The sequence below is a fragment of the Microtus pennsylvanicus genome, chromosome 11, assembly GCF_037038515.1.
Source record: "Microtus pennsylvanicus isolate mMicPen1 chromosome 11, mMicPen1.hap1, whole genome shotgun sequence".
Lineage (NCBI taxonomy): Eukaryota > Metazoa > Chordata > Mammalia > Rodentia > Cricetidae > Microtus > Microtus pennsylvanicus.
Window position 1 is genome coordinate 68130924 of NC_134589.1, and position 24823 is coordinate 68155746.

Below are 24823 nucleotides of genomic sequence, written 5' to 3' on the forward strand. Positions count from 1 at the left end.
TGACTTCTTCAACCTTCTAAAAATTGTCATAAAGTTATGTAACATGTGGTTGGAAAGAAGACTCAGTGGTTAAGGACACTGGCTGTTCTTCCAGAGGACCAGGTTTGAATCTCCACATCCACAGGCAGCTCACAACCATCTGTAACTCCAGTTCTGGGATTCTGACACCCTCTTTTGGCCTCTGTGGGTACTGCATACATATGGTGTACATATTTATATACTTACCCATGTGTATATGTAAATGGTGAATATATATGTGTGTGTGTGTATATATATGCGGGCAAAATAGCCATACACATAAATAAATTGAAAAAGATGAAAGGCTATACAGATTACTCTGTTGTTAAGAGCTCTTATAGGGTTGGGAGTGGTGGTGCATGTCTTTTATCCCAGTGCTTGGGAGGCAGGCAGGCAGATCTCAGGTGGATCTGAGTTCAAGGCCAGCATGGTTTGCATCTGAGTTCCAGGATAGCCCAGACAAAAAGAGACGGGGTCTCACTATGTAGACCTAGCTGGCCTTGAAGTCTCAGAGATTGAGTGTTACAATAAAAGGAGTATGCTACCATAACCAGCTTAGTTTCATTTTTTAAATCAAGGCTAAATATTTCATGTATGTATAGGTGTATGGAATACTCAAAAAATCCATTTACTATGCAAAGTCCTAGGTTTAACCCCCAGTACTAAAAAACAGCAACAACAAATCCCACTGAGCCATTTTTGGACATTCAGATTATTTCTGCTTTTTTTTTTCCTCCAAGACAGTTTCTCAGTATAGCCCTAGCCGTCCAGGAACAAATTTTTGTAGACCAGGCTGGCCTCAAACTCACAGAGATCTGCCTGCCTCTGCCTTCCGAGTGCTGGGATTAAAGGTGTTTACTGCCACGGCTTTTATTTATTTATTTATTTATATTTATTTATTTATTTATTTATTTATTTATTTATTTATTTATTTAATCTCTGTAGCTTTGGAGCTTTTCCTGGAACTGGCCATTACTGCCCAGATGGCTATAGTTTTCTTCCTTTGTTTAAAAAATATTTATTTATTATTTATACAATATTCTGTCTGTGTGTATGTCTGCTGGCCAGAAGAGGGCACCAGACCTCATTACAGATGGTTGTGAGCCACCATGTGGTTGCTGGGAATTGAACTCAGGACCTCTGGAATAGCAGGAATGCTCTTAACCACTGAGCCCTCTCTCCAGCCCCTTCCTTTTTTTAAATAAAGTGTTTTTTTTAGTTTTGGAACCTGTTTTGGTACGCACTCTGTAGACCAGGCTGGCCTCGAACTCAGAGATCTGCCTGCTTCTGCCTCCTGAGTGCTGGGATTAAAGGTGTGCACGACCATCGTCTGGCCTGGCTATCATTTTCTTATGAGACTGTCTCATGTTATCCAAATTGGTCTTGAATTTATTGTTATTCTAGATCCAGTCTGATCCTCCTGCTTCTATCTCTTGAGTGTGGGGTTACAGGCACGTACAACTGTGCCCTGCTCCTTTTGGCTATTTTGAATATCTTACTTTTTCTTTAAGGTCTCATGTAGCCCTGTCTGTCCTTTAACTACGTAGCTAAGGTTAATCTTGATCTCCTGATTCTTTTGCCTCAGCCTTCTATCTGCTGGGATTACAGGTGCGCATCACTATACCCAGCTTGTTCTCGTTTTTCTAAAGGCTTTTCTTTTCTCCATTTAACCCTACCACCCTTTCCAGGTAGCATCTAATAATCGTCTTTAGCTTATGTGTGGAGAACCTTCTGGTAACTGGCAAATTGAAAGTTGGCAGTGTTTGGTTACTAGGGAATGAAATTCCTCCAGAGGCAGCAATAAGTTCAGAGAGCCTTTTCCTTCAAAGAGTGGTGGTAATGTCCTTTATTTCCTTGGACATTTGCTTTTTGAGTGATTGCTCTTTCTTGGATTTGTCCTCTAGCAATACAAACCTTGCTGTAGACCTTACAGTGTACAGGATGGGGAGGGAACTCAGCATGTAAAGGCACTCCCCAAGCCTGATGACCCGAGTTCAATGCCTGGAACCCACAGTGGAAAGAGAGAGCTAAGAACTTCAAGTTGTCCTCTAATCTTTACATTCGTACCATGGCAAATACATACATAGACAGGTAAATGCAATAAAAAGCAAGCCTTACTCTAGTCTTCCAACCATACTGAATATCTATTGCTAGTTTTAACCACTATACCATGGCCTTTTTCTTTTGTGAAAAGCCTTCCTTGTCTCCACCATTTTGCGCATATAGCTTCTCATTGTTATTAGATCAGGACTGATCTAGGTGAATGAAAGAAAGGGGAGACCAACCTCTTACAGGATCAGAATCGAACTTAAATCAGAACAACGGAGTGGAGACTGTGTCAGGGCTCTGGGGAGTCCTTACTGTGTTGGTATCCCTACCGGCAGTTCTGACATGTTGATCCCTGGTCTGGAGCCTCCCTGCTCCTAACTCCTGGCCGGTGTCTCTTTTTGCTGCATGGAGACTTCAGGGGCTGCGGCTTTCATGTTATTAACTCTTTACTCATCACCTTTTACTAGCATCCCTTGGTTTAGCGCCTCTCCTGAGAGGGATACTCCAGGGTGTCTGAGTGCGCGTGCCCGTGTCAAAGTGGGGGCTGTTGCACAGAGGCTTAGAGACAACAGGGGTTGTCTGTCTCCCTCCGATGGAATTTTTGGACGCAGAGTCTCTCTCTGAACCGGAAGCTCTAGTTTTGTGGACTAGGCTGGTAGAGAGCCCCTCCGGTTAACCTTGTCTCTGGCCTGATGTGTTCTGGAATACAGGCGTGGGTGAGAGCGTGCCTAGCTTGCGGGTGGTGGGATTCAAAGTCTTTATGGTTTCACAGAGATCCACCTCCCTCTGCCTCCCGTGTGCTGGGATTAAAGGCATGGGCCACCACCGCCCAGCTCACTTCAAGTATTCTTAACCATCTCTCCAGCCTCTGACCCACATTTTATTGAGGCTTACATGCTGTAACGCAATCTCTTAAAAAAAGTCACAAATAGGCGAAACTTCAAAATTCTTACAATTTTGTGGTGTTTCGGATCCAAGCCAAGGCTTTAAGCATGTAAGTCTACCACTGTTATATCCCCAGCCTCAAAATAACCGGAAACCGGGAGGCTCAAGATTACACTCTCTCTAGGCCTATTATCAGAAATGCTAGGCTCTTCTCTAACGCTCGGTAACTCCCTAGTTAAAATGGCGGTCACTCCAGTTTAAGATTCTTCAGCTTAACACAGGTGTAGTGGGACGTGCCCGTAACCTCAAACCTAGGCTAGTAGAGACAAGGGCTTTAGAATTGCAAGGTCATCCTTGGAGGCTGGCCTGCTTGAGATTTGTCAGCCGCCCCCCAGTGCTATCTACGGATTAGAGTCATGCAAATTTGCCACTGGTCTCAGCAGACCTTCAGGTCCACGGAGCGTGTTTTCTGGCCCCTTATTTCCAGCTCGGGGACGTGACTGAACAGGCCCTCATTTGACCTAAGGAAGTGAGAGGTTAAAAGCAGGCTGAAAGAGTGGGTTCTTCTTGGTTACCGCTTGTCTAACCCTCAATGGGCTTCACGTGAAGCCAGTGTGAAACAGAGGACCTCAGGAACTGGAGGATTAGCTCGCATTCACAGCCGGGCCTCATTAAAATGCAAGGAGGGCCTGTTGCGAAGCCACCGCCGGAAGTTCCTCCTGGAGGCCGCGACACAGCGGAAGTGGGCCTAACGCGGCCCTAGAAGTATTGTCTCACTCCCGCACGCCTACTTCAGGAAAGCAGGCGCGCTACAGCTCGCCGTGCTTGTCTGCGCAGGCTCCGTAGATACCTACGCGTCCCACAGCCTTCGTCCTCTCACTTCCTCCCAAGTTTCCTGTGCCAGGACGTGACGCCATCCCTCCGACTCCGGGGGAGGAGCCTCGGGAGGAAAATCGTCGGAGCTGGGGTCTCGCGAGAACATTTCGTTCCTGCGCAACTCTCGCGCTGCAGCTCTGCTCCTGTCGCAACGAGAGCCTTCGAGATCTTCTCCGCCCCCGCCACCGGCGCCTCCTCTGCTGCCGCGGAGCCGGAGCCGGCCTGAGCCGCGGAGGCTCGTCTTCTTCAAGCACCCAAGCATACCCGTGGGCGGCCGTCCGGCTTCGCCCGCCTCTCCTCGGTGCCCCGTCAGCCCACGAGGCTCGCCCTTTCCACGCGCCAACCCCGCCGGGGTCCGTGTGCAGTGTCGGCGGCCGGCCCTGGGCCCGAGCCCGAGCTGTAGCCGGCGCCATGTCGGTGGTGGGCATAGACCTGGGCTTTCAGAGCTGCTATGTCGCTGTGGCCCGCGCCGGCGGCATCGAGACAATCGCTAATGAGTATAGCGACCGCTGCACGCCGTAAGTGTGGGCCTGGCCGCCGGGGTCGCCTCGCTTTCCACTTGAGGGTCCGCAGGAGACCCCCGCCGATTGCCGGCTCGCCCGTGGCTGCCACCTGCTTCAGAGTCTGGGCCTGTGCCAGGCGCGAGGCCTTTCCCGTGGGTCAAACTAAGGCTTTGAGCCGGTTCTCGGGTCGGCGGAGGGCACGAGTAGGAACTGAAAGGGAGGGAAGGCAGGCCTGAGATTGTAGGATGAAGTGCCCTCCCCTCACTTTTGGGGGGTAGACCTGAAACTAGGGTCCAGGGCTTGCTGAGCTTTGTTAGAACCAACGGAGGTGCTAATTTTGCATAGCGAAAACGTTTAATAAAAGTTAACTTGAATAGATTGTGGCTACCGAACTGGGAAGCGGCCTGAGCCCCACGTGAGTGGGGGCGGGGTGGCGTCCGGAAGATGTGGCTCCTAGAGCTCAGGCCCCTGTTCTCGGCAGTTCGCCATTGGGGTGGCCAATATACATAGATTTATTTAGTAAAATCTATTTCCTTGGTAGTGTTCCAGCTCCTTGTCCCAGTTTCTGGATATCGAGTTAGTTGGGTCTTTTGCCCTATCTGCTCACCTCGTCCTTATCAACGTTGCACTTTCTCATGCTAATGAATTTCAGCCTGATGCCGGCCGCAATTGTTAATGCATGACTCAAGGGCTCACTTTGACTAGAACTTACTCGAAGTTATGGGACCAGTGTAGACAAATCTCCAAAAAAGATGACTCATCTAGGCTATTTTTTGTTGGAGTAAAAGGGAGCCTGTCTTTTTCAATATATGTAATGGCTTTTTTCTTAAAGGACAAATTCTCTATGTAGTTTAGGATGACCTCGCATTTGTTAATCCTTTGTCTTCTAATATCTGGGATTACAGGTGTGTTAAAAAGATAACTTGATCTATTGAATTCCATTTTGACAAACTTTAGGGTTTTTTTTTTTTAAGTTTTTTTGAGACAGGGTTTCTCTGTAGCTTTGGAGCCTGTCCTGGTACTAGCTCTTGTAGACCAGGCTGGCCTCGAACTCACAGAGATCCGCCTGCCTCTGCCTCCCGAGTGCTGGGATTAAAGGCGTGCGCCACCACTGCCCGGCTTAGACAAACTTGAAGAAGCTGTTACTACTGAGTTCACAGTCCCGCTTCATTGTTCCATCTCAAGGGTGTATTTATTTATTTATTTATTTGAGATAGGGTTTCTCTTTGTAACCCTGGCTGTCCAGGAACTCCCTTTGTAGACGAGGCTGGCCTCGAACTCACCGAGATCCACCTTCTACTTCTTCCCAGTGCTGGGATTAAAGGCATACACCACCATCGCCCAGTGTTTTGTGATAGGTTTCTTATGGCTGTCCTATGATCATTTTGTCTTTGTGTCTGAGAATGACTTTGAACTCTTGATCCTCCTACTTCTACCTCCCACATGGACAGGTATATACCGTTGAATCCAGGGCTTCAGGCATACTAAGCAAGCACTCTACCAACTAAACTATTGCCACCCTAGCCTCAAGTTTTTAGTGCCACAAAGCTCTGGGACCATTATCAAAAATTAGTTTTCGAACATTTTGCTCACCACCCCCCATTGCCCGTTAAGTGTTAAGTTTTGTTTCCCATTTTGTCATGTTTGTTTTTTGAGAGGACTTCTTGTGTAGCCCTGCTTATCCTGGAACGCACTATATAGACAGGTGATCTGCCTGCCTGTGCCTCTGCTGGGATTAAAGGTGCGCACCACCATTACCCGACCCAATTTTTGGGTGGCTTTTTAGATTTTTTTTAATAGAGATTGCTTCTAATGATTTTATAGATGATTTTTTTTATAAAGGTTTATTAAGTGTGCAGTGTTCTGTCTGCATTGCATGTATATCTGCAGGCCAGAAGAAGGCACCAAACCTCATTACAGATGGTTGTGAACCATAATGTGGCTGCTGGGAATTGAACTTAGGACTTTTGGAAGAGCACCTAGTGCTCTTAACTGCTGAGCCATCTCTCCAGCCCTTGGATTTATTTATTATGTATATAGTGTTCTGCCTGCAGGCCAGAAGGCTGCACCAGATCTCATTATAGATGGTTGTGAGCCACCGCGTGGTTGTGGGGAATTGAACTCAGGACCCTGGAAGAGCATCGAGTGCTCGTAAACTTTGAACCATCTCTCCAGCCCCCATTTGCCATTTTTAAATTAGGTATTCTGATTTGTATATTCTACAGAGGTATATTATGTACTGCATTTTGAAAAGTATTAAAAATTTTGCTTCACTGGGCCATTGTAGCTCATGCCTTTAATCCCAGAAATTGGGAGGCAGAGACAGGTGGATCTTTTTGAGTTCAAGGCCAGCCTGATCTACAGAGCAAGTTCACAGCAGAGAAACCCTGTGTCGAAATACCAAAAATTTTTTTGCTTCTATGCATTGCATTTTAGTATTAACTAAGGTAGACAGTATTTCTCTGGGTTTTCCCTTATCTCTGAAACTCATCCTCCTAATGCCTTTTTTTTTTTTTGAGATGGTTTCTCTGTAACTTTGGAGCCTGTCCTAGAATTTGCTCTGCAGACCATGCTAACCTCAAACTCAGAGATCCTCCTGCCTCTGCCCCCTAAGGGCTGGGATTAAAGTCTTGCATCACCACTGCCTGGTCCGAAGAAAATTTTAACAGACTGAAGAATCTGGTTTCCAGGTTCTTTTTTTTTTTAGTTTTTCGAGACAGGGTTTCTCTGTAGCTTTGGAGCCTGTCCTGGCACTAGCTCTTGTAGACCAGGCTGGCCTCGAACTCAGAGATCCGCCTGCCTCTGCCTCCTGAGTCCTGGCTTGGTTTCCAGGTTCTCATCTGCCTAGAATTAAATATATTTTAACTGGGGGAAGGAGAGACATGGCTTGGGAAGCAGTGTTCCTGTCTTTCCTTTAGAGTGCTTTAACGTGCTGTCTCTTAGCAGCTGTGGCAGAAGTTTAACTATCTAAAACTGCCGGATGGTGGTGGCGTGTGCCTTTAATCCCAGCACTCAGGAGGCAGAGGCAGGGGATCTCTGTGAGTTTGAGGCCAGCCTGGTCTACAACAGCTAGTTCCAGGACAGGTTCCAAAAGCTACAGAGAAACCCTGTCTCAAAAAATGAAGCAAAAAAAAATTATCTGAAACTAGTTGTTTTCCTTATGGCAGTTTAAGCTTGCATAAAGACTGAATAAGTGATTAGATGGACCTTGTGATTGTGGTTAGGTAGCACAGAAATCATTCCTTTGCCTTGTTTCTCAGGTATTTTCCTTCATGGCCACACAAGTAATTTTCCTTCCTCCTCTCCTTCCTTTTATTTATTCTTTAGACAGGGTTTATCTACATAGCTCTGGCTGTCCTGGAATTCACTGTGTGAACCAGACTGGCTTCAACTTTTAGAAATCCACTGCCCTCTGCCTCCTGAGTGCTTGAATTGAATGAAGGTGTGCACCATCACACCCAGCTTAATTTTCTTTTTGAGGCCTCTTTCTCATGCTGGCTTTGAAGTTCTGCAGAACTTGAGAATCCTGAGTGCTGGAATCTTAGGTGTGCACTACCATGCTGGTTTCATTTAAGTACTCTGTTAAGCATTTGATCAACAGATTTTTTTTTAAAGATTTATTTATTATATATACAACATTCCTTCCATGTATGTTTACATGCCAGAAGAGGGCACCAGATCTCATTATAGATGGCTGTGAGCCACTATGTGGTTGCTGGGAATTGAACTCAGGACCTCTGGAAGAGCAGTCAGTGCTCTTAACCTCTGAGCCACCTCTCCAGCCTGATCAACAGATTTTTTGTTTGGTTTTTTTTTTTTTTTTTTTTTTTTTTTTTTTTTTGGTTTTTCGAGACAGGGTTTCTCTGTGGTTTTGGAGCCTGTCCTGGAACTAGCTCTTGTAGACCAGGCTGGTCTCGAACTCACAGAGATCCGCCTGCCTCTGCCTCCCGAGTGCTGGGATTAAAGGCGTGCGCCACCACCGCCCGGCTCCGATCAACAGATTTTTTGTGCTAGAGACTTGACCTAACAGTGGAAGCAGGAAAGCACAGTGCCTTTTCTTGAGGTTGTGGATGAATGGATTTAGATCTCCTAAGTATGCAAAGACTGTTGCAGCTTTGTTTTAATGTGAAAGCATAAAGGTATAGGTCCCATATGTTTGGCTGTCAGATGTACCTTTTCAGTCTAACACTCTTCCTTGTTGAACTAATTCTGCAAAAGCAGATGAAACTTACGTACGTATTTCATTTCCAATTGGGATTTACTTGAGTCAGACTTTGTATTTTCACCTCCTTTTTAAGGCAGATATGTGCATGTGACTGGTAGTTATGTGTTAAACACTGGAGATACTGTGATGAGCAACAAAATACCCGGTCTTGCCATCATAGGCATGGTAATGGAAAATGCCACATGCTAAACAAGAGCATCCTGTTACTATCTGGTGAGGAACACAGTGGAAAAATACAGAGTACAGTGAGAGTGTAACAGAGAGGGTGCTCTCAGAATGTCATTTGTGACCTGGAAGGTGGGTAGGAGTTTACATCTAGGCCATGGTTGGTTTGAGGAGGAAAAGTTATTCCAGCAAATGGGAAGATGTGAGGCAAGCAGAGCTTGAAAGATTGAGGGGATGGGATGGCTCATCTTGAGGCAAAGCTTGGGATTGTTAAACTTTTTCATGTAGGTATAATGGAAAGTGATCCAGCTTTTAAAAATATGATTGGCAGTCTGTCGTGCTGGCTTAGGCAGAGGCAGGAGGATCTTTTGAGTTTGAGGCTAGCTTGGTCTACAGAGCAAGTTTCAGGATGGCCACGGCTACACAGAGACACCGTCTCAAAAAACAAAAAGAACCAAAATCACAAAACAAACTTTAGTCGGAGCACTCGAGAGGCAGAAGCAGGCAGGCTATTACACAGAAACCCTATCTGGCAAAAAAAAAAAAAATGGCTTTGTGAGAATGGATATTGGAAAAATAGATATCCAGGAAGTTCCTGTAGTATTTGGTTTCCTCTTGTGTGATAGCAATGAGAGAAATGAAGGGCACTTCAGTAAATCTGATGTTTTAAATTTGTTATTTTTTTTGCTCTAGTATTGTGCTTGTAGTGTGAGCACACATGCTTTGGCATACATAGGTCAGAGGACAACTTGGAGGAGTTAGTTCTCTCTGCCACAATGTCTCCCAGGTATTGAACGGTTTATATAGCCAAGAATTGAGTTTTTGATTTTACAGCTTCCTCTTCCTGAGCACAGGGATTCACAGGTATACATAAGTATGCCTGACTTGTCTTTTTCTTACTTAGTACATAGAATAGTAGTATAATAACAGAATGTTTGCCAATGGCCTGGTTTTTTTTTTGTTACTGTTTTTTGTTTGTATTGTATTTCTCTCTCCTTGGAGACAGGGTTTTGCTGTGTTACCCAGGAAAGTCCAGGTTCAAATTCATGATTGTCCTCTGCCTCAAGTTCCTGAGCACTGATATAGTCATGAGCTGCTGTACCTGGCCCTTTTGTATTTTTGATTAATGCTCTATTAACTGTACTATAATGACACTAAAATTAAATCTGGAAATTTGCGCACTATTAAAAAACAATTTATTTTTAATGTGTATGGGTGTTTTGCCTGTATGTATGTCTGTGCAACATTCATGCAGTGCCCTTGGAGGCCAGAAGTGGATTTCTGATTCCCTGGAACTGGAGTTAGAAAAAGTTCTGAACTGCTGTGTGGGTGTTGGGAACCAAACCTGGGTCCTCTTCAAGAGCAGCATAGTGCTTTCAATTGCAGAGCCATCTCTCCAGCCCCTCTTACATTTTTATTTATGTAGTTTTATTTTTGTGTGTCTGTGTATATGTGCACTTTGGAGGGTGGGAGTTGACTGTCAATCATGTGAGGTGAGATTAGTTAAGCTTAGTTCTCAGGTTTGACATTCATTTCATGCTGAGCTATATTGCTGGCCCTACTCCTTTTATTTAAATGTGCACAGCTTACTAAGAATTTAGGAACTGCAGATTCTTTTTTTTTTTTTTGATATAGGATCACTATACATAACCCTGCTGTCCTAGAACTTAACTTTGTAGACCAGGCTGTCGGCTCAGAGTGCTGGGAGTAAAGGGGTATGCCACCACACTCAGTTTAGAAATTTCAGATCTTAAAATCTGAGTTGTGTGGTCTGTTTGATGTTAACATTTTGTCATTTTAGAGGTTAAGGCTAGGACAGTACTCTTTAAGGAAGTATCCATTACTAGGCCAGTTGAAGAAAGTAAGTTAGGTAACATTTTTAATGTGCTACTAAGTTTTCTGGGCACTCCCATACCTTTGTTTAAGTAAATCTGCAACAGTAGATGTTTATCTTTTTTTCCCTAATTTTTTTTAGAGATTTACTTTTTATGTATATTTGGGTGAGGGTGTTAGATTCTCTGGAACTGGAGTTACAGACAGTTGTGAGCAATCATGTAGATGTTGGGAATTGAACTCCAGTCCTCAGGAAGAACAGCCAATGGTCTTCTCCAGCCTTCATTCATATTAACCTGTTGAAATGCATGAGTATTTGGCCAGTAGTATGTCTTACCTAGAGCTTTTGTTTGTAGGATTTACAGTTTATAACAGGGTCTTGAGCTTAAATGTGAATTAGTTTTCTGTAATGGCAGTTTGGAATGGGAGAAAAATACTGTCCAGCTGTTGTGAGTGCTCCTAGGGATTTGTGCAGGGTTGACTTGGTGTAGTGGAGTTGCACATACTGTATAAGTAGAACACTCTTGCATATAAAATAAGGGTGCATGATTGCTGTCTGGTGAATTCTGGCTTGCAGTTTACTAGCTGTTTATCAGAACTTGTCTTGAATGACCTCTTTGTTTACAGAATTACTGTGATCAAGTGTCAATTTTAAAGAAAGATGGGTGTCTATTTTAGTGGACAGTTTGGGAAATCAATTTTAGAGTAAACACTTAAACATATGAAACCTAGTCTATGACCTTTTGAATCTGTAATAGCTAGTATTATTTATGGTGTGTCAATCTGTGACTTGAGTCCTTTAGAAGTGGATAATCAGATTTAATCTTTAGCAATGCAGTGAGATAGATGCTTTAATTGTCCCCATAGCAGAGAAGTAAATTGCAATTCAGATAAGCCGCAGGAGTTACCCAGCTAGAAAGCTCATAGTAACTGGTTGTAGAGTCCATGCATGTTCAAATTACCTATATTGATAGCAGAGTGGAAATGCTGCATGTCTCAGTTCTTGGTGTTGATATAGAACTTCTACAACTTCTACACAGTTCATGGAGTACTGTGTTTCATATGAAAAAACAAGGGATAGTGTGAGATGCTCACAGATAGGTGTTCTTACTGGAGGATGTTCCACTAGTGACATGCTTTTTAAGAAGGTGAGGACAGTTCTTATTGTGTGTCTCCATACATCAAAAAAAAAAAAAGATTGAATAGCTCAAGATGGGAAAGGCAAGCCGGGCGATGGTGGCGCACGCCTTTAATCCCAGCACTCGGGAGGCAGAGGCAGGCGGATCTCTGTGAGTTCGAGACCAGCCTGGTCTAAAGAGCTAGTTCCAGGACAGGCTCCAAAGCCACAGAGAAACCCTGTCTCGAAAAACCAAAAAAAAAAAAAAAAAAAAAAGATGGGAAAGGCATTTTAAAAAATTGCAGAATAGCCAGGAGGTAGTGGTGCCCACCTTTAATCCCAGCACTCGGGAGACGGATCTCTAAATTTGAGCCCAACCTAGACTACAGAGCAAGTTGCAAAACAGGTTCCAAAGCTACAAAGAAACCTTGTCGCAAAAAACCGAAAACCAACCAACCAAAACAAAATTACAAAACTGCTGGCTAGTAGTAGTGGCTTTTAATCCCAGCACTTGGGAGGCAGAGGCAGGCAGATTTCTGAGTTCGAGGGCAACCTAGTCTACAGAGTGAGTTCCAGGACTACATACATAATCCCTGTCTCAACAACAACCAAAAAAAAAAAGAAGGGAAAGGAAAACATGTTAAAGAAAATTGAGTTGGTGGGGCTTGGTGGCATACACCTTTACTTTAGTTAGCACTTTGGGGACAGGCAGGTGGACCTGAGTTTGAGGCTAGTTTGGTTGATACGGTTACAAGCTAGCCAGTGCTACATAGTGAGATCTGTCTCAACAACAAAGACCTTCAACCTCTCAAAACAAGTAAAACTTGGCATTTATTTGTACAATATGTGTGTGAATGCTATAGCAAGCATATGGAGGTAAGACTTGTGGCATCAATTTTATTCTACTGTTTGGTTCCCAGGGTTAGAACTCATGTTTGGTAGCAAGCCCATTTACCAGTTGGCCTTTTTATTTTTCAAGACAGGGTTTTCTGTGTAACAACCCTAGCTGTGCTAGAACTAGTTTTTATAGACCAGGCTGGCCTTGAATCCACAGAGATCGACCTGTTTCTGCCTCCCGAGTGTTGGTATCAAAGGCTTACCCATCACTGCCTTTCATCCTCTGAAAGATAGTTTTTTTTGTTCTTGGAAAGATATATATTAACCTTAGTACTATTAAGGAGGATGTAGATTTTAAAAGAAACATGAACCTAATTCAGAGAAATTAATGTGTAGATCAGTATTCCAGGGATCCAATGCTGTCTTCTGAGAGTACCAGACACACTGGTGGTGCACAGATGTACGCCCAGACAAAACACTCACGTAAATAAAACAATAAAGTTAATTAAAAAACCATTCCTGTTAACCAAAGTGTTCTATATTAAATTGTCGGCCACTTAGGTGTTGAATTCTTGAAATGTGGGCAGTGGGGTCTGAAGAACTGAGTTTTACATATTTACAGTAAAATTCAAATAGTCACCTGTGACTAGAGGCTGCTTTGTTGAAACACACGTGACCTCAGTGGCCTTGAACTCAGCCGACTACCTCCCCTGCTCCTGAGCACTAAGAAAGTTGGGTGCTTTTATGCTTGGCTTGTTAAGGGTTTTGCATTGAGACATGTAGGCATATCACAATTGAGTCTAAGCTTTTTGTGTATTTGTGCTTGTACACATGTGTGTTCCTGCTCTGTGTGCATGGCAGTACATGCTAGTGTTCAAGTTGCAGTTAATGACCTAACGTTTGTTTTTTAGATTCACTCATAAATTGTGACTTACAGGTTGTAAAACAGTCTTAGAGCAGGAAGCAACTAGATTAAAAATTAAAATTGTGTTTGCCATTATTAAGTAGAAATTAAACCAAGCCCACTAAGTTAAGAGGTAAAGATGAATTTGTTTGACTTGGGAGTGTGAAGTGGATTGGGGCAGTTTTACTAAACAGGCGACAGTTAAAAGACCTAGTATATTGCAGGTGGTAAGTTTTTAGTAAAGTAGGAAGATTGGGAGGCTTTATAGGGATTATATTGGTTGCTATGAGTGGCTGTAGGGGTTGGCTTGTAATAGCAGAGACCTTAGGTTCTATTGGCTGGGCTGTGGGATATGTTTGTGGGCAGTTTTTGTCTGGAGGGTAACTGAGGCAGTCCTGAGTAGAATGAAAAATTATGTTGGGTGGTGTTGGCTCACACCTTTAACCCCACCATTCTAGAGGCAGAGCCAGGTGGATGGATCTCTCCAGTCCAACCTGGTCTACAGAGAGCAGGGATAGCTAGGATTACACAGAAACCCTGTCTTGAAACCTCTCTTCATCCCCAAATTATCTGTTCAATGGGAACATTGTCCTCTTTTTGACATTGTAACCTTAAAAATCAACTTATTCTTTAAGAAACTATTCATTGAGAATTTTATGTGTATATACAATGTATTTTGAAAGTAATTACCCCTTCCTCCTTCCTCTGTCTGGGCACGTGTAACCATATTCTCTTATCCAACTTTACCCCTTGCCCTCATAACCCACTGAGAGTAATGATGCCTGTATATGCTTAAAGCATGCCAGTGCACCTTCAACAATTAAATGGTTACTGGTTCACCCCTCCCCACTTGAACCCAAAACCTCATGTGACTCAGGTTGAGTCTCTACCGCTGAGCTTCATCCTTGGCTAATTTATTCTTTGACAGTTTCATGCAGGTATATAATAATATATTCTGGTTACACTTGCCTTCCTGCACCCTATGACTTAACACTTTTAAGGTTAGAATTCGCTCAAAGGGCTGTGGGAAACATGGAAGATAAATAATGTGTTATGTTGGCACCATGGTCTTGGCATTTAGAAATCTGATCTGGTGATTAGTAGAAAGATGGTAGTTTGCCAAAGGGTAGGCAAGGCAACTCTTTTGGCGTGTGATTAGTGGTGTAAGATTGTGTGGGCTCTTTTTTAAAGGGCCTTATGGCCTATGATAACACCATTTAAATGGTACTTTATGGACTTTTTTTGAGGGTTTTTTTTTTTTTTGTTATCTTTGAGCTTGGCACCTGCTTTTTTAAAAAGAGCCTACTTTTATCTAGGCTTAAACAAAGAACTCAGAATTCAGAGTGAAGTTCATGAGATCTCGGGTTGTGTCTTATCTGCCATGGGATGGAATAGTGCGTAGAGCCCTACACCTCTTGAAGAAGGGCTTACAGGGTTCTTAGCCTCTGAAGCCCAGAGAGGCCTAGTATTCTGTCCCTCCTCCTTCTCCCCTTTAATGTATCTTGAAGTTTTTAATATGGCTGGGTGTTGGTTGTACACCTTTAATCCCAGCAGAGGGAGGCAGAAGCAGGTTGATCTCTATAAATTTCAGGCGCGAGCCTGGTCCTCTACAGAGTGAATTCCAGGACAGCCGAGGCTACCCTGAGAAACCCTGTTTCAACTCTACCCCCCTCCCCTGATTTTTAAAATACATTTATTTTTGTGTGGATGTGGGGGACATCTTGTGGCAATCAGTTCTCTTCTTCCTTTTGGGTCCTGGAGATTAAACTGAGGTTATGCTTGGTGTCCCCTCCAGGACTCTTTTGTGGTTGGTTTGTTTGTTTGTTTTTGAGACAGTTTCTCTGTAGCTTTGGTGCCTGTCCTGGAACTCTATACCAGGCCGGCCTCAGATTCACAGAGACCCCCCTGATTCTGCCTCCCGAGTGCTGGGATTAAAGGCGTGTGCCACCACTGTCCGCCTCCAGGACTCTTAATTTTTATTCTGCTTAATTGGAAGATCAAAGTCAGTGTTCAGGAGGATGAGAGGGTTAAAGCTGGAATATAAATTACAAAGACATGATCTAATGTTCTGAGTCTATCACTTTCAGACCCTAGATTAATCCACTTACTGATGACCATTTCATACTCTGTTTCCTCTCTGATAAATGAGGTAAGATATAATGCTTCTGAGGTTAAGTGGTGTAATACACAAAGCAAGCAAACAGTAAAGCCAGTTACTGGAAAGGGAAGTGACATATGAGCATAAAGAGAATATGACCTGGTTCTAGGGGTGTTGGGTTACAAAATAGAAGTCTAGATAGCAAAAGTCAAGTACTAGCTCCTTAGCAGCCTACTTCTTAAGCATAAATAGTTTTCTTTTTTTTTAAAATCCTACAAGCAGGTTTCTGTTTTGGGTTTCAAAAAGAAGCAGTGGGCTGGAGAGATGGCTCAGCAGTTAAGAGCACTGGCTGCTCTTCCAGAGGACCCAGGTTCAATTCCCAGTCCCCATATCGCAGCCCACAACTGTCTATAACTCCAGTTCAGAGAGATCTGGCACAGACATACATGCGGGTAAACACCAGTGCAAATAAAAATAAATAAATCCTTAAAAAAAAAAAAAGGAAACAGCCAAGGGTTGGAGTGATGGCACAGTGATTAAGAACACATACTTTTTAAAATTTGCAGCACCCACATCTGACAGCTCACAAATGCCTATAACTCTAGCCCTAGGGCATGTGACATCTGTGTTCTCACTAATATGTAAACGTACACATATATACATAAATGAATAATAACTTTGTAAAAATACCAAGTAGCACGCCTCTAATCCCAGCACTCGCGAGGCAGGCGGATCTGTGAGTTCAAGGCCAGCCTGGTCTACAAGAGCTAGTTCCAAGACAGACTACAGAGAAACACTGTCTCAAAAAAGAAAAAAAGAACAAAGAAAAACAAAAAACGAAGCAGCTCAATTCAGTATATGTACAAATATGTATAGTGGTTTGGAACTGTGTTTGTTCAGAAGTGGAAGTGAAGATTGGCAGTATACTATTGGATCTAGAAGTGATTTTTATTATGTGTACAGTGTTCTGCCTGCACAACAGCAGAGGGTATCAGATCTCATAGATGGTTGTGAAACCACCATGGGGTTGCTAGGAAAGGAAGAGCAGCCAGTGCTCTTAACCCCTGAGCCATTTCTCCAGCCCCTGGGAGCTGTTTGTAAATAAATTACTTTCTTTTTTTTATATTTATTTATTATGTATACAATATTCTGTATTGTATGCCTGCAGGCCAGAAGAGGGCACCAGACCTCATTACAGATGGTTGTGAGCCACCATGTGGTTGCTGGGAATTGAACTCAGGACCTTTGGAAGAGCAGTCAGTGCTCTTAACCGCTGAGCCATCTCTCCAGCCCCAATAAATTACTTTCTGTTCACATGAGTAGGACAGGTTCTTTATTTTTATTTTATATGTATGAGTGTTTTGTCCACATGTATGTTTGTATCACTTGCATACCTGGTAACTTCTGGGGTCAGAAAAGGGCAACAGATCTCTTGGAAGTTGGAGGTACAAATGGTTGTGAACCACAGTGTGTATGCTGGGACTGGCACTTCTGTTCTCTGGAAGAATAGAAAATACTCTCTTCAGCCCTGAGTTGTTAAGTTTTTGTAGATTGTATTTATTTTGAAATTGAGCTGTATTAGAAACAGATTATTTGATTGATAGTGGTATGGGAATACATTGCTTAATATTGGGATTTGAACATGAGATGTGGAAGGTTAGGGTGGTAGGTCTTGTCCCATCCATCCACCTCTCTTTAGTATTTTAGACAGGGAGTTATGAAATCAGACCTGTGCTCTAGCCTGTAAACAGCAGTATTCAGTCCATTTTGTAGACAGTTTTTATGCAATAGAAATAAATGTCAAAATCATAGACATAAAAAAAAAATCATAGACATATCGTGTGCTGTTAATACATGGTTTACACTTGAAATCATATATCCGCAACACCATCTGGAATCAATAGGTTATAGAGTGTGTGTATGTAACAGTAATAATTAAAAATTTAAGGGGAGTGGGGGGACGTAGGAAGGGTTGGAAGGAGGGAGGAAGTGTGGTAATTGTATTTTAATTTTAAAAGTTCAGGAAACGTTGTTTTCAGGCGATACTCAGAAATCTTACCTGCTGGAGTTTCAGGTGTATTATAATAAAAGTCTGATGCCTAAATGTTGTTTTTTTATCTTCTAGGGCTTGTGTTTCTTTTGGTCCTAAGAATCGTTCAGTTGGAGCAGCAGCTAAGAGTCAGGTACAGTGCCTGTCTTTCCTCCTATAACGACTTCTCTGAATTTTCACTCAGCACTAGGATCCCCCCCCCCCCCCTTCTTTTTTGAGATAGGGTTTCTCTGTGTAACAGCTCTGGCTGTTCTGGAACAAGCTCTGTAGATGAGACTGGCTTTGAATTCACAGAGAGCCACCTGCCTCTGCCTTTTGAGTCGCCATTGCTCCCCGACTTAGAACCTAGAACCCTCTTTTTATGTACTTAGTGGGATATAATACGTTTGATGCAAATTACTACTATATGTTGTTGCCTGGGGTTTTTTCCTTCTTTTTTGAGGTATGGTCTTATGTTGCAGGTTCCCTTAAAACTCAGTTTGTAGCTCAGGCTGTCCTTGAACTCAAGATCTTCCTGCCACAGCTTCCCACGAGCTGTGTGCCAGCACACTAAGTGTGCCGATTTTTTTTTAAAGCAAAGGGGTGTTGACCTTTGGTGTTTGAAGTCTCTTCTGCTGGGCCTTCCATCATCGTGTTTAAGGTTATTGTTATTCAGGTTCCACATCCCAGCACTCGGGAGGCAGAGGCAGGCGGATCTCTGTGAGTTTGAGACCGGCCTGGTCTACAAGAGCTAGTTCCAGGACAGGCTCAAAAGCCACAGAGAAACCCTGTCTCGAAAAACCAAAAAAAAAAAAAAAATCAGGTTCCACAAGAAAGAACACTAGACCTTGAAGAGGCATATTAAGAGACTTGGCATCTTCTTTTTCAACCAGGATCTTGACTATTTGCTTGTTTCTGAGTAGCCAGAGCAACAAAGTCCCAAGAATCTGTTACCACGAATGTCTGAGATATCTGTAGAGTAAAGGAGTTCCATATTTGACCTTGGTACAGTTCAGTCTGGAGCAACAAATGTATGAGTAGCTTTTTGGACCATGCAGGACCTAAAATGTGCCTAAGATGATGGTGCTTGTTCCTGGCGAGATGGCTTAATGGGTAAAGTGCTTCTTTCAGAAAGTAAGATGAAAAGCAATAGAGGAAGAAACCTGACATTGACTTTATGTACACACAGAAATAAAGAGAACACTTTCTTGGCTGGGAATGGATAGTTGGTAGTGTGCTTGAGGCCTGGGTTCAGTCCTTACCTAGCACTACATAAAACAGATGTGGCTTGTTTTATAATCCCAGCACTTGGATGGTGAAGTGTCTTCATAAACACCATGACCAAAAAGCAAATTATGGAGGAAATGGTTTATTCAGCTTATACTTCTGTATCACTGTTCATTGCCAAAGAAAGTCAGGTCAGGAACTCAAGCAGGGCAAGAACCTGGAGGCGGGAGCTGATGCAAACACCACAGAGGAGTGCTGCTTACTGGCTTGTGTATAGCTTGCTCAGACTGGATGGCACCACCTAAAATGGGCTGGGCCTTCCCCCATTGATCAATAATTAAAATACCCTACAGCTGGGTCTTAATGGAGGCATTTTCTCAGTTGAGGCTCCTTCCTCTCCGAAGACTCTAGTTGTATCAAATTGATATAAAACCAGGCACTATGTGGAAACAGGGCTAGCACTTCAGGATTATCATTGCCTATATAGCAAGTTTGAGGCCAGCCTGGGATAAATGAGAAGAGACCCTATCACAAAGAAAAGTGGTGCTTTGTTAGTTGGCTTTTACTTGAGTGTTTTATAGTTTTATTTTTAGAGTGCTCTAAATTTTGGAGGTGTTCTATAAGTTTATGTTTACTTTCAAATGGTTGTTTTATAAATGTCAGTGAATTTGTTTCCCTATTGAGTACAGTTGCTGTATTACACTGGCTGCCTGGTTCTATGCTGTTTGTTGGTTGTGATATACTGAGTTTCTGTTTCAGGCCAGACCTCACTTGGAGGCTTCACTGAGCTTTTCCTGTCTGTACAGGCTTCTTACATGTCTTATGCTGTGAGTAGGAGCACATATTGATCCTGAAACTTAAAATATCCACCAATGTTTTCTGTTCTCTGTTGGTTACTGTGTATTCTAGAAGAATTAAAAAATGGATCTAGAAAAGTATAGGAAATGTGGATGTCACCTATTCCACCATTATGTATAAAATGCCTGTTATTATCTTTCTTTGGATTAAAACTAGGACGCTGTATATGTCTTGTGCATACTCTTCACTGACGTGTGTTCCCAGCCTCACTGTTACTGTTTGAATGAATGACTAATCCTTTTGTTGTTTGTAAGCATCCAAGTGCTAGTACCACACAGATACTTGTCCTTTCACTTCAAAGTGCTACCCTTATATTAGCATTTCAGTATCCGGACATAATTTATTTCACTTTCCTCTTATAAAAATAGTTACAAATGCTCTCTCAAATAGTCTTTGTTCTATATGTGTACTCTGTGGTAAATTTGGAGCTCTGTGTGTGAGTGTGCACGTGACTCCAGAGTTGTGTGCATGCCACGAATGTGTTTGACCTCCTACATCTCCAGCTCTATTTTATGGGTTTGTTTAATGAGAATTTATGAATTAATAAGTATTGCTGATTTTTTTTCCTGGAAAGAATGAAGCATAAATTGTGAGCAGTTTTAGAAGCTGATAGTCATTTTCTGTAAATATTAAATGTTTAAGAACAGGAAATATTTTGGTAAGTGTAGTGGCCTGACTTGATGGAAAGGAACAAGCATGCTAGATGGATTTTAGTCCTGCCACTGAAACTCAAGTAAGTTCCTTGCTCTCATTTTACCTGATTTAGAAAGATTGAATATCTAAAGAAAATTGAAACTTGGAAGGCTATGTTTTCCCCACATCTCATTTCTGTCTGTCTGATGCCTTTTTCTTACACCTCATTTATCTGCCTGTCTACCTTTAGCCATCCATCCATTTGAAACAAGATTTCTCCTAAGTAGCTCTGGCTGTCCTGGAACTAGACTAGATTGACCTAGAACTCAGAGATCTGCCTACCTACCTCCCAAATTTGGGGATTAAAGGCATGAGGCACCATCACCTGGTCTTTTCTCCCACATCTTTTTATTTTATTTTTTTAAAATCTTCCCTCCCACATTTTACTAACCTCTTTTTGCATTTGAGCATTTATAAGATTTTTACAGAAAGACATATTAGATAGGTTAATAAAGTCGCCATGTTCTTGTGTCCCAGGGTAGAATTTTTATCAGGGATACATGGTTAGAAATGGAAATAGGGGCTGGAGAGATGGCTCAGAGGTTAAGAGCATTGCCTGCTCTTCCAAAGGTCCTGAGTTCAATTCCCAGCAACCACGTGGTGGCTCACAAACATCTATAATGGGGTCTGGTTCCCTCTTCTGGCCTTCAGGCATACACACAGACAGAATATTGTATACATAATAAATAAATAAATAAATATTAAAAAAAGAAAGGGAAGTAGGACAGCTTATTAAGAAAGGGAAAGTGCTTATGAGAATGAAAGTAGGCTAGATAACTGAGGGCAAACCATACCTTAAAAATATTGTTAAGGCATATCTGCGTGTGCATGCATCCCTATTCTTCTGAAGACAGTATCTCATTATGTAGCCTGGTTGGCCTGGAGCTTTGGGTGATCCTGGATGTTGCAATCATGTCCCACTATGCCTGACTCTGTAAGGAAATTTTGTGAATTAAAAGGATTCTAACAGGGACTGGAGAAGTGGCTCAGAGGTTAAGGGCACTGGCTGCTCTTCCAGAGGTCCTGAGTTCAATCCCCAAGATCCCTTTGATGACTCATAACCAATCTATAATGAGATCTGGCACCCTCTTCTGGCCTGCAGGCAGACATATAGGCAGAACACTGTATGCATAATAAATCTTAAAAGGATTCTAACTAATCTGAGACTTGAAAATTGAAAACTAAATGGTCTTTTTATGCTATTCTTTCTTCTAGGTAATTTCCAATGCCAAGAACACAGTTCAAGGATTTAAAAGATTTCATGGGCGTGCATTCTCTGATCCATTTGTGGAGGCAGAAAAATCTAATCTGGCGTATGACGTTGTGCAGTTGCCCACTGGATTAACGGGCATAAAGGTAAGGTTTTGCAGATAGCTGTTAAGAGACAGCATTTAATCAGTTTAGTGTGTGTCAGTGTTATTTTGATGAAGCTGTAATGTAATAAATGTAATCCTTTATGATCTTGTATGTATGATCTTGTATGTATGAGTCTTTTGCCTGGTGCTCTCAATCGAGAAGAGGGTGGTGGATCCCCTGGAGCTGAAATTACAAGTAGTTTTGAACCCTCATGTGTGGGTACTGGGAATTGAACTCCTGTCCTTTGGAAGAGCAGCCACCAATGCTCTTTAACCACCGACTGTAATGAAAATGTTTAAGAACATTTGCTGATAAAAACTGGTAGTCTTTCGTTTTGGGAGATGCTGGTGGTCGGTCCTGTTCTCTGTATTCAAGGCCTAGGAACTGATGTTAATTTGGTTACTTCTGTTTGTGGTGTTCACAATGAGAGCTGTCTTTCTAAGGTGATGTTAGAGAAGACTTGTGGATGAGCAGGGCAAAGAATAACGTCAGAGTCTTTAGCCAGGAACATGGCTGTAGTCTTGGCAGTAGGACTGAAGCTGCAAAGAAATGTTTTATGGAAGAGTGAGTTTGATCTTTATCTGTGAGACATGTACAGAAGAATCTTTGTGGCGCAGTAGTGACCCTATTACACAAGACTAAGAGGTTGGGATTTGGGGTGGGTAGTGTACTTAACAGTTACAGTCAGGGAGTAAAAGGAATCTAGGTGAGTGAGCTTTAGAGCTGGTATTTGATAGGGCTTTTTTTGTGTGATAAGGTTTTGTTCTGTAGCCTAGGCTGGCCTTGAATTCACCTGCCTTGGCCTCCTGAGTAGGGATTACAGGTGTTAGCCATCGTCCTCAGTTATTTGAGACCATACTGGTTGTAGAAATAAGAATTATGAGATTCTTACTGACTCACATGGGGCTGGGGGTATAACTCATTAGTAGACCAATTAATGAGGTGTAGATCTAATCCTAGTACCATAAAAACAAATAACACCTAATAGTGAGAAGTCTACGAACAGTATTGTTTGACAGTGTAGCTGAGAATTCAAATTAGAGAGAAAGGGTTCTCTGAAAGAATAATCAATCACCAGGGGGTTTAGCAGGGAAAGGTGCTGTCACTGAGACTGACAGTGTTATGAACTAAATCTGAAAGTTGTCCTCTGGGTGACCTCTTTATACACGCAGTGGCATGTATCCATCCCTCCTAAATAAATAAATGTAATTAAAAATGATGACTAGGCTTATGTAAGGTTTGAATGGTTCACTAAGGGATGAGGCTGGAATGCAGCAGAGGAAAAGGGGAAAAGGGTTTGTAAGGAAATGGGAACTTGTTAAAGGCAAGAAACAGGACAGATGTGGCATAGAAAGGAGGAGGAAGAAGTCTTGGGATCTGGTTCATGTAGACACAAAGCATAGGAACTGACCCAGAGCCAAGCAGAAAGTCAATAGGTAGGGCAGGTTACAAATGGGCTCAGGAAGGGTGTCTACCCGTCTCTGTCATGACATAAAGTGAGTAAGGGCAGCTTCTGCACTGAATTAGAATTGAGGGAAGCGAGGAGATAAGCTCCTCTCCAAGTTGAGAGAGGACCTGTTTTGGATGTTATCTGCTGGGTGGGGCTCAGCATCTGGGAGGATGGGTTATCCTGCAATGCTTGAACATGCCATTTGAAAGGGTTGTAGACTTTATCCAGGGCAGGACTTTGTCATGAAATGCTTCCTGAGACTTGGTCAACATTTATTCTTTAACCCAACAAGCCTTATTTTGACTGTGTAGGTTCTGGGGCATAATGATCTCAAAATCACTTGTGTCCTGGTTAGGGAGATGAATAATGTAGACTCACTATACAGTCCACAGATCACATAGTATGCCAGGTGATAAGGCAGTCCTTTTATGGCAGGACAGGATGATTTGCTTCTGGCACAGATAATCGCATCAAGCTTTGCTTTAGTTTGTGGTCGTCTTTCATGAAGTGTCATGTTTGGAAAGTAAGTTAAGCAAAAAAGTGACTTTGAAGGTAACTCTTTGTAAAGATAGCATTCTCTAGTCCCTTCTTGAGGCATTGTTCTGTTGATTAGAGCATACAGTGGACTAAAATTGGATCCTTTTGTCTTCTTGCAGGTTACATATATGGAGGAAGAGCGGAATTTTACCACCGAGCAAGTAACTGCTATGCTTTTGTCTAAATTGAAGGAGACAGCAGAAAGTGTTCTTAAGAAGCCTGTGGTAGATTGTGTTGTTTCGGTGAGTATGTCTCTGGTTTTAGGGAGCTGCCTTAAGCAAGGAAAAGAGCTGTTAATTACAAGTAAAAATTGTTCCTGTGTCAGGTTGTAGTGGTAATTTTGAGAAGTTACTATTTTTGAGGCAGGATCCCATTTTTGTCTATGTGTTGGGATTGTAGTGATACCATGCTCACACATAGGCTTCATTTTCTTCGTTTTCTATTTTTAGAGACAGGATCTCACTGTGTAGTCTGGGCTGGCCTGGGAGTTTGCTGTGTAGACCAGGCTGATCTTGTACTTGGTTGCTGTTCACCTTGATGTGCCTCTTGACCTGTGCCTCTTGCCTGTGCTGCAATTCCAGTCATGACCCAGCTTGCCTGGCTAGAAGGAAAGAGATCATCATCACCCTACCCACTCATACCACCTGAGCCATATCAGGGCCTCTTGTACCTATTTAGTTCTTGTCTGTCCTTCAAGCCTCACTTGAAACCCCAGTTTTCTCTTTATTTTTTCAGTACCTAGTGTAGTGCTTAGGGACAGGGTAGATACTTTATTGAATGAGTTGAATGTTAGATGTAAATGTCTTCCTCCATTTTTCCCCCCCTCCTGCCTGTATCTAGTACTAAAAACACTTATCTTCTGTGTGCCCTTGTTTAAATGGGAGCCTGGCTACTTGTAGTAGTCTTGTGTTGTATGGTGGATCCTAGAGGCTGTTGAAGTATGGGTTTCTATATGCCTTTGCCATGTGGTGCCCTCATTCTGCCATTGTTGTCTCATTGTCCTAGTTAGGACTACTGTTGCTGTGGTGAAACACATGATCAAAAGCAACTTGTAGGATAGGGTTTATTTGGTTTATACTTCGACATCACTTTTGATATTTTGAAGAAAGTGTCTAGGGCAGGAACCTGGAGATAGCGGATTGCAGAGGCCACAAAAGAGCTGC

At 42.7% G+C, this 24823-nt stretch overlaps 1 protein-coding gene across 1 annotated transcript in view; it reads left to right on the top strand.

Moving 5' to 3' along the window:
- The first annotated feature begins 3932 nt into the window (after positions 1–3932).
- The window catches only part of Hspa4 (heat shock protein family A (Hsp70) member 4), a 49029-nt gene continuing 28138 nt past the window's right edge, over positions 3933–24823 (top strand). The window contains exons 1-4 of the mRNA XM_075992672.1: positions 3933–4346; positions 17636–17693; positions 21533–21673; positions 23780–23902. Coding sequence (XP_075848787.1) covers positions 4240–4346; positions 17636–17693; positions 21533–21673; positions 23780–23902 — 429 coding nt within the window. The 5' untranslated portion in view covers positions 3933–4239. The remainder of the gene's footprint in view (positions 4347–17635; positions 17694–21532; positions 21674–23779; positions 23903–24823) is intronic.